Source organism: Gymnodraco acuticeps, unplaced genomic scaffold, assembly GCF_902827175.1.
Source record: "Gymnodraco acuticeps unplaced genomic scaffold, fGymAcu1.1, whole genome shotgun sequence".
NCBI classification, from domain to species: Eukaryota; Metazoa; Chordata; class Actinopteri; order Perciformes; family Bathydraconidae; genus Gymnodraco; species Gymnodraco acuticeps.
The window spans coordinates 697,594-707,359 of NW_022990068.1; the positions used below are offsets into that span (position 1 = coordinate 697,594).

Here is a 9,766-nt window from a genome sequence, read left to right on the forward strand (position 1 = left end):
ACAGTTAACGGAAAGAACAAAACAAAAAACCAACAACACGAAAACGTAGAGGGAAAGCGGCTTAACTTATCTTATCCTAACTTTTATTAACTCATCTTAACTTCTTATTTAAGTCCTCTTACCTCGCACTCCCTTGGCTCCTTTGTTTCCGTAATATCCAGAATCACCGGGATAGCCCTTCAGACCAGGACCTCCGCTGTATCCGCTCTCTCCTATTCCTCCTAAAAAACACCCCAAAACATTTGTCATTAACACTTTCTTTTGGGGTTTATTTCATATTGTTTACAGGCCAATCGGAGCTTCACTGACCTTTGAACCCGGGGCTTCCGGGGAGTCCGGGGCCTCCGAGAAAACCAGGTTCTCCCTTTCTCCCGGGGGATCCTGGGAAACCTGGGAGTCCAGGGTCTCCTCGGTCTCCCTGAGCTGTGCCGGGACCAGGAGGACCGGGAGGACCTGGAGGACCCTGGATACCTGAGGAGAGGAGGAGAGAAGGAGAGGAGTCAGGACGAGAGGATACAGTGAAAGAAAATAGGAAACGAAACAGGTTGAGAAAAAAAGGGAAAGGCTAGGAGAAGAAAGGAAATTGGGTTTGAGGAAAGGAAGTCAATCAAAAGAAAGTAAAGGAAACTAAAGAAAATTAGGGTAAGAAGTAAATCAAAATAAAGGAAGGAAGTTTCGGAAAAGAAAGGAAAGGAGAGGGTAGGAAAGGAAAGGAGAGGGAAGGAATTAAAGGAAAGAAAAGGACAGGATAGGATGGGACAGTAGAGGGGAAGATGGGGAATTGGTTTTAGAAAAGGAAGTAAATCAAAAGAAAGGAAAGCAGGTTGAGAAAAAGAAAGGACAGGAGAGAGAAGGACATTAAATTGGGTTAAGAGAAAGGAGGGAAATACAACAAAAGGAAAGGACATTGGGTTAAAAGAAATGGAGGGAAATGTAGGGAAAGGGAAGGAAAGGTAAGGAAAGAGGCTTAAGAAGGAGAAGAAAGAAAATGAAAGGTAAGGAAAGGAAAGAAGAGGACAATATAGGACATTAAAAAGGACAGAAAGTAAACATATTTACCATATTCTCCATCCAGTCCAGGGAGTCCTGGGTCTCCAAGAGGTCCAAGAACGTCTGATCCCACCGTGGGACCGGGGGGTCCGGGAAGACCGGGGAACCCTGAGCGTCCGGGACCACCTGACACACACAAATAAAAACAAACCATTTTGATATTTTTATATTAGCTAATTCATACTCTATCTGTATTCTTTAAAGGTCCCCTATTATACTGTTTTTCATCAATATATAACAGGTCTCAGATATATACAGAACCTGTCTCTGAAGTGTTTGTCTGAAACACCAAACACATCATTGCAGCATTACCCATAATCCCCTCTGTTTCAGCCCTGTTTCCAAAGTGCTGATTCTCTGTCTGTTACTTTAGATGAAAATAAGGAGCCCCTCCCCACGCCCCTCTGAGAGAGATTTGGTTAACAAGAACACAATAGGCGCTTTCACACCAAGTACTTTGCCGTACTTAGTTCCCAGCACTTAGTTCCCCCATGGAACTAAGTGCTGGGAACTAAGTACAGGTCGCGTTCACACCGGAATAAGTCCCTGGGGGAGGATGAGGCAAATGAAGCCACTGACGTCACTTCTTCTTTGGGTTTACTGGCAGGCCGCAAACCACTTCACGGCGTATACTGCCACCCGAAGTCCCCGGCCGGAAGTCTGGGACTCCCAGCAGCTTCTACTGAAGCCTTCAGAGTAAATCGCCAGAACGCCGACACCTCCTCATCTCCACCGCTCCCATGTTTTATGTTGTGTTGCCATAAGTTAGTCTCTCTCCGTTGGTGCGCGGGGCTAATGCTAATGCTAATCATGCTAATGCCAGCAAACACAATGGCGGCTTCACAAAACTTTTCCGAGTTTTACGGGGCGTGGTTTGCAATTCGCCCAGCCAATCAGAAATTGGAACTTTCTGAGGGTAGCACCTCTCTAGCAGGGACTGAAAAGGGGAAAAAAGTTCTCATGAACTAAGTTCTCTTTTTGGTGTGAACGCAAAATCCCAGGAACTATCGGAACTAAAAGGGAAAAGTACTCAGGTGTGAAAGCGCCTAATGGTGCTCTAGGAGGAGATTCAGGTGATAAGGTGGGGGGGGGGGGGGGGGGGGGGGGGGGGGTTACCTTGGTTGGTGATTGGCTAATGGTTACACGAGCCAAAAAATCGTTATGACATCATAAAGTGTCCAAAATCTGATCATTTTTATAGAAATGGATCAGGACAAAAAGGAGAGAATCTTTTTTCCTGAAACTTTCAGAGTCTCTTCACACAGAGGGGACACATGTTGATGTAGAAGAGACATGAAGAAGAGGGGACACATGTTGATGTAGAAGAGACATGAAGAAGAGGGGACACATGTTGATGTAGAAGAGACATGAAGTAGAGGATTTTGCATAATAGGTGACCTTTAATTCCCGTGAAGCTCACCTTGGTCTCCTCTCTGTCCCTTGCCTCCGGGGTATCCTGGTCCCCCAGGGTAGGAGGATCCTCTCTCTCCCTTCAGACCGGGAATACCGGAAGCTCCTGGACGACCTCCAGCGTTTCCACCTGGTGTTCCTGGGAGGCCTTTAGGTCCAGCGAGGCCATTAAGACCATCCAAACCAGGGGATCCAGGTAAACCTGCACAAACACAACAGAGAGGGTTTGTTCATACTGGGGTAATACGTTTCAGGTTTAAAGTTTCAAGGCTTTTATTGTCATTTGCACATTAGCTACAGTGTAGATATGGCAATGAAAAACGTAGGTCTCAGGCTCCTCTAACAGTGCGACATATATATAGGACATACAACAAATAAAACAGATAAACTAGTGCAAGAAATGTACTGTCCAGTTCCAGTTTTTATCCACTTATATGCCAACACTCAATGGATTGAAACTGATTATTTGGTGACATTAAAACATGAGAATATTGGAAATGATCTGTGCTTTTTTTAAGCCAGTAAATGTTTGACTTATGGTCTTTACAATGCTCTGGAGTAATTGGAAATGTTTGAATGAAACAAGTGAGAAACAATCCTATGAAGCAACCACTGGAATCTAATCCTACAAATGCCAAAATACAGAGTTAAAACCGAATTAAGGTGAAATAAACCAGCCACAAAAACCTGAAAAATTAACATTTAAATGTCAACGTTATCACTGAAGCTTCAAACTCCTCAGGAAACACACTAAATAAACTTTATTCACTTAGCTACGTCCTTCATAAACAAAAAAAGAACATTCATACGATTTTACATATAACTTTTAGTATATAGAAAAACATTTGCTTGTTAATCACACTGTATACAAATGCTGATAATTTACTGCTTTGCTATGCCGGTGTATTTCTTAGCTTAGTTTAGCATCAAGATGAGAAACAGGGGGAAACAGATAACCTATGCTTACCAAAAGCAACAAAATCAACCAACAAGCATCTCAAAAGCTAAATATTTAACATTTTATAACACATTTCTTATATTATTGAAGCTTTTCCAGAACTTTTTTAATCTTTGCACGGAGCTTGGCTAGCCTTTTAACCCAGTGTTCAGCCCTTAAGCTAAACTAAGCTAAACTAAGCTAAGCTAATCTAAGCTAATCTAAGCTAAGCTAAGCTAAGCTAAGCTAAGCTAAGCTAAGCTAAGCTAAGCTAAGCTAAGCGTTCCTGCCCTAGCCTCACACACGCACATTTGAATGTTAGCGTTATCACTGAAGCTTCAAACTCTTGAGTACAGTCTTGAAAGAAAGTGTAATAATCGTCTCACCTTTGGCTCCGGGACCTCCAGGCCCAGCAGGAGGTCCAGGAGTCCCGTCTGCTCCTGGTCTTCCTGGATATCCAGACTGACCTTTTGGCCCGGGGAAACCAGGGGAGCCTGCAGAGGGAAGGAGGTGAACATGTTACAATCTAGCTTCCTCTGAATGTGAGTTTTACTCGTTTCTTAAAAATGTGCGATGTAGACAGTAGAGGGAAGGATGGGAAATTGGTTTTAGGAAAGGAAGCGAATCAAAAGAAAGGAAAGCAGGTTGCGAAAAAGAAAGGACAGGAGAGGAGAGGGGTCGGACAGGACGAGAGGATAGTGAAAGGCAATAGGAAACGAAACAGGAAAGGGGATCAGGTTGAGAAAAAGAAGGGATAGGAGAGGAAAGGAAATTGGGTTTGAGGAAAGGAAGAACAGGATAGGATAGGAAGTAAATCAAAGGAAAGTAAAGGAAACAAAAGAAAATTAGGGTAAGAAGTTAACCAAAATAAAGGAAATACGTTTCGGAAAAGAAAGGAAAGGAAAGGAGAGGGAAGGAAATGAAAGGTAAGGAAAGGAAAGAGACTTCAGAAGGAAAGGAAATACAATTAAAGGTAAGGAAAGGAAAGGAAAGGAAAGAAGACGACAAGATAGGACATTAAAAAGGACAGAAAGTAATTATTTTATTAAGAATGTGATTTTTACTCGTCTCTTAAAAATCAGTTTGTCATTGCAGCGTTTTTATCTCTTACCCATTATTCCAGAACGGCCTCCATCACCTGGACCTCCCTTTGATCCGGGGTAGCCTGGACCTCCTGGGAAACCGTTGTCCCCGGGAGCGCCGTCATTCGCACGCCCGCCTGAAGAGAGACATCAATACGGTGTGAAATACATCTTTTTGGGAATGAATGAGATGTCTTAAAACGAGTGAAACACTGTATATATGATAATGTACATTTCTTGCTTATAAAACCTGGGAAAACAAAATGTATTCTGGTAGAAAAGGTATATATTAAAAGAAGCAATTATGGTTTAAATATAAGCAAAAAAAAGGGAATAAAAACAGTACAAGTCCGCACACAGTTAGGGAGTTAGCGACTTTTCTTTTTACTACTATGCGGAAATGTGAATACACAAAGATTCAAGTACTGTATTATATGTTTTAACAATCTTTTGGTAGGTTAAAAGCAGGGCATAGGAGCTATTGTTGGTATAAGAGTCTTAAAATCAAACATGGTGGGTGTTACCTGGGTAGCCTGAATCTCCGGGTTGTCCTTTAGCTCCCGATCTTCCGGGATAACCATAGCTCTCTCCGGGAGAACCTGAGGAACAAAATACGTGAGTCAAAGTCTGCATTTACACTTTCATAAACACATATGATTGGTGTTTTTTCACCTTTGCCTCCTGGTCGGCCATTTTCTCCAGGATTTCCATTGAAACCAGGTGTGCCGTCATCACCCTGAAAGCATCCAATCAGTGAGTCTCATTGGTAATAATAATAATACGTTTATTTAGTATAGCAGCTTTTACAGAAATACAATTCACAAAGTGCTTCACAAGAAAGAACACAAGTTCAAATGACATGAGGCAGAAATGTAAGGATAACGTAAAAACAAAACACACACCACGTGGAGTCCCGAAATATATTTTTTAAGCAAAAACGAAATATATATATGTTAGTAATTTAGTTTTAGGGAGAAGGGGTGGGATTACATTTGTGTAACCTGCTTCCCACCCCTTTTCGGATGTGTAATTATTAGGTAGTTCATTTGTTTATATATAATTTGTAAGTCAGTAATATTTTAGTATATCAATTTGCCACTGCTTAAGTTTGTTTAGTATAATAATTCTCTGTTTCAAATATTTTTTTAAGCAATAGTACAGACTTCTTTGGGGTGGAAATCATAAGCATGACAGGAATACCATACTTAATGACATACATAGTCATAGTGGGAAAGAACATACAAAATAGTACAGCGGTTCCCAACCTGTGGGCCGCGGCCCCCTAGTGGTCCGCGAAGGCATTGCAAGTGGGTCACCAAATCATTTGCAAAACATTATGATTTGTGTGGAAACATTTCATTATTAAGATTTAATTTCTCTTTCTTAATCCTCCTTAGCAACGGTTATTACAGTCCTTGACAGCGGTCTGTTCTACTGGATTTACAACGTGTCACATGTTCTGAATTGACCAATCAGAACTTTATTTAGCCTCCATATTGTTTATGGTTGAATGTGGGTCGCAACATTTTTGGGCCCTGAGTTGAAAAAGGTTGGGAACCGCTGAAATAGTATATATAATAAAAATAAATAAACAAACTTAAAGGGTAGTATCATAATTCTCATGTTTCATTTCATTATTATTTGTTTTTATGATTGTTTTACACATTCGAAATAAATCAAATCAAACACATCTCAAGTAGAAAGAAAAGTCAAAGTAAAAAGATGTGTTGTTTTCTTACCCTCGGTCCAGCCATGCCGGGGAATCCCATAATACCAGATTCTCCCTTTGGTCCGGGGTATCCTGGTGTACCTGGTTGCCCGGGGTAACCAGGTACTCCAGGCTGTCCTTTGCTCTGTTCGGCGTAACCAGGAAGTCCGGAAAGACCCTGACGACCAGGTTGACCCGGGAAACCCTTGTCACCTGAGAGCAGAGGCAGATATAATCAGATCATCAGAATAATACAAATAAAAAAACATAATATTAAGAATAATAATAATGAAATACAAACAATTACAAATAATATTAAAGATAATAACAATAATACAAAAAAAAGTAATACGAATATAAAAACACTTAAAAGAATAATACAATAATAACACTATACATACCCGGGTTAAAAAAACACTTAAAATATAAATCACACAATATGAATTGATACTTTAGAAGCAGCTTTGAGAAGACGTTCACGTTGTCTGTGTCTCAGATGTCAACAATAACAGATAAACAGGAAGTAGATCTACCTCTGGGTCCGGGGAACCCAGGAAGGCTGCTGCCTCCGTTGTTTCCTGGTTCTCCTTTTTCTACAAACTCTGATCTGAACGGAGGGGAGGGCAGACCGGGGGAGCCGGGGTATCCTCTGTCACCTGAAGGAGGGGAAACACACATTATGAGAGTCCTTCAGTTCGTTAAAATGCAACTTTAACCACATTTTTTGGTCGTAATCATCAGTATTTCTTTTTCATGTTAAGTAGATTAAAGACTCATTTTCTCTGCTATACAAGGTCGTTGATTTCCCTCTGCTTTTGGCCTTTTGTGACACACTACTAAGTAACCTGCACTCTCATCTGCACACTTATGTAAATATATTTAACATGTTCATACGAATGCACAACTTTTCACTGTGAGATAAATAGAGTTCCATCTTATCTTACTTCATTCTGGATGCTTTACCTTTCGCTCCGGAGTACCCGGGGCCGCCGTTGAGTCCGTTTCTACCCTGTCCTCCAGACTGTCCTTTCCCTCCAGGGAAACCAGAAGATCCAGGACGTCCCGGGAGTCCAGGGAAGCCCATGAGTCCTGGGAAACCTGACTCACCTGTGGAAAACACAGAAAATCAAAATGTCACTGAATCCTTGAAATATTGTGAACAAACCATCAGCTGTGCGTTGAGATCAAACTTGATTCAGAATCACTGATAAGACTCTATGATATCTTCCTAATCTAACTTTACAGCAACAGGAAGACATAGAAACACCATTCAATACATTACAATAGGAAAACATGCAATCAAATAAACCTTGCTGATTTACACTATCATATTCTATTGACATGTATATTTTTTTATCTTTGTATTTTATTATATATGTTGCATTGTTGGAGGAGATCAGGTCAGAAGAATTTCATTGCCATTTCTACACTGTAGCTTTATGACAATAAAACCTTTGAATCTTGATTCTCCCTAGTGTTGCGTTAGGTCCCCAAATCACAGCCCTAATGCAAAGACATGTGAGTACCAGAGATGGTACACACATCCTTTACTCAAGTAGAAGTACAGATACTCGTGTTTAAAAGTACTCTGGTAAAAGTAGAAGTACTGACTAAACTTCTTTACTCAAGTCAAAGTAAAGACTTTGAAATGTACTTCAGTAAAAAGTACCCATAGCTAGCAGCTGTTTTAAAGAGTACCTGACCTCCCTTTATATGAATAGAACAATAATGTCATTGTTAGCTAATGAATGTTTCCATGCTGAACAACGGCAACATGACAACGTTTCCATTGGTCCCTCTTCTTTAGAGAAGACCAGGAAATGATGGATACACGGATCGTGTTCAAATCAACATGTAAGAAGTAGAAAGTACAGGTATAGAAAAATGTACTTAAGTACAGTAATGCAATATTTGTACTCCACTACTTCCCACCAGTAAGTACTTTGATGATAAACAGCATCTCCAGCCTACCCTTTCTTCCCGGTGTTCCTGGGATCCCGTCTCTAGTTCCCGGTCCGGGGGGTCCGGAGGGTCCTCGGGGCCCCGGAGATCCAGGGGTACCGGGCACGCCGGGGGTCCCCTTCATCCCCGCTGGTCCTGGGAAACCTGGGTCTCCTCTGTCTCCCTTTGTACCGGGGAAACCTGAGGGGGGACGGACGAAGGACGGCGAGACGGGCAAAAGAAAGGCGGAGGAATTTAGTCAGAAGGAGAAGGAAGTATAGGCTAAATCTATACACTAATAGACATAGTAATTTCACTTTTTCATACACTTAAGTGGAGAAAAGGAAGGAGGAATTTAGTCAGAAGGAGAACAGTATACATGGACATATAGGCTAAATCTAAATACTAATAGATTTTTAAGAAAAAACAAAGTATATATGTTAATAATTTAGTTTTTGCGAGAATTAAATACCCAGTCCTTTTCGAATTTGTAATCAGGTAAATCATTTGTTTATATATTATAATTTTTAAGTCAGTAATATTTTTGTTTATCAATTTGACACTGATTAACTTTGTATAGTATAATACATTCATTTCATTATTACTATAATTTCTTTGTATTATTCTTTTACACAATCGAAATAAATAAAATAAAATAAAAAAATAGACAAAATAATTTCATTTTTTCACTTAAGTGAAGAAAAAGCTCTGAAAGAAACACCTAATCTTACCTGTAATGTAACTTACCTCCAACACAATAGCTAAGTTCATTAATAAATATAGCACTTTATGATTTATTTCTATTATTAAAACACAGTTTGGCAAAAAAGTACAATGCAAACAACTACGTCGTGTCATTGCTTTGGTTAGGCTGCAATTGCACTTGTTATTAAATAATTTCAGCTCATTATAAAAAGGGATTTAAATAGTTTACACATTCTAGATCAAATCTGCAATATTTTATCCAAAGAAATAAAAATCTCAAGTGCAATTCCAGGCTGAATTAGCGTTTTCTCAACCGCCAAGTTGTGCTAGCAGACTATCACTACTGTTGACTTCCTTAAAAAGAGGACAGTTTTCAACACACCCATCTAAAGTACATTCAAACCATGACATGTTTATAACCTCGCACTAATTGAGCACGATGAATGGATGCGTTGAAATTAAAAGTCCTTTTTTAAGAGGTTTCTAAGGTGCTTGTTAAAAAGCCAGTTGTCACACACACTAATGCAATAATCACATCTTAGTATAGATTACACTTCAGGAGGAACTAGGAGGGTTAGAAGTCACATTTCATAATAAACGTTATGTTTCTGGATCTGTAGCAGCGGAAATGTCCATCTTAATGTTCTGATCTTTAATTGAGTTGTAAAATATATTTTTCAACTGTCCTACAATCAGTTGTCCTTTCAGCATGTACAATAGATTCACAAATTGGATGAAAACATGATCCACATACTAAGTTGTTTTTAAATGTATCTTGTTTACGTGCAGAGAAGGAACCAACACTTTTCATTATTTCTTATAATTATTTCCAACATTTAGGAGTTATCTACCAAATGAGATTACATTTAAATAGTTAGTTGCTCAAATTAAACCTCTAGATAACTCAGTACCTACAAAATATAGGACCTACTT

General features: G+C 39.8%; 1 protein-coding gene across 1 annotated transcript in view; it reads right to left on the reverse strand.

The window, feature by feature from the left end:
* Positions 1-9,766, reverse strand: part of LOC117546029 (collagen alpha-6(IV) chain-like) — a gene marked incomplete in the record, with an annotated part of 155,450 nt that overhangs the window by 7,594 nt on the left and 138,090 nt on the right. Inside the window, 12 exon segments of the mRNA XM_034216110.1 lie at positions 123-221; positions 310-471; positions 1,060-1,176; positions 2,471-2,662; positions 3,784-3,891; positions 4,509-4,616; positions 5,004-5,078; positions 5,152-5,215; positions 6,219-6,400; positions 6,721-6,843; positions 7,151-7,294; positions 8,159-8,329. Coding sequence (XP_034072001.1) covers positions 123-221; positions 310-471; positions 1,060-1,176; positions 2,471-2,662; positions 3,784-3,891; positions 4,509-4,616; positions 5,004-5,078; positions 5,152-5,215; positions 6,219-6,400; positions 6,721-6,843; positions 7,151-7,294; positions 8,159-8,329 — 1,545 coding nt within the window.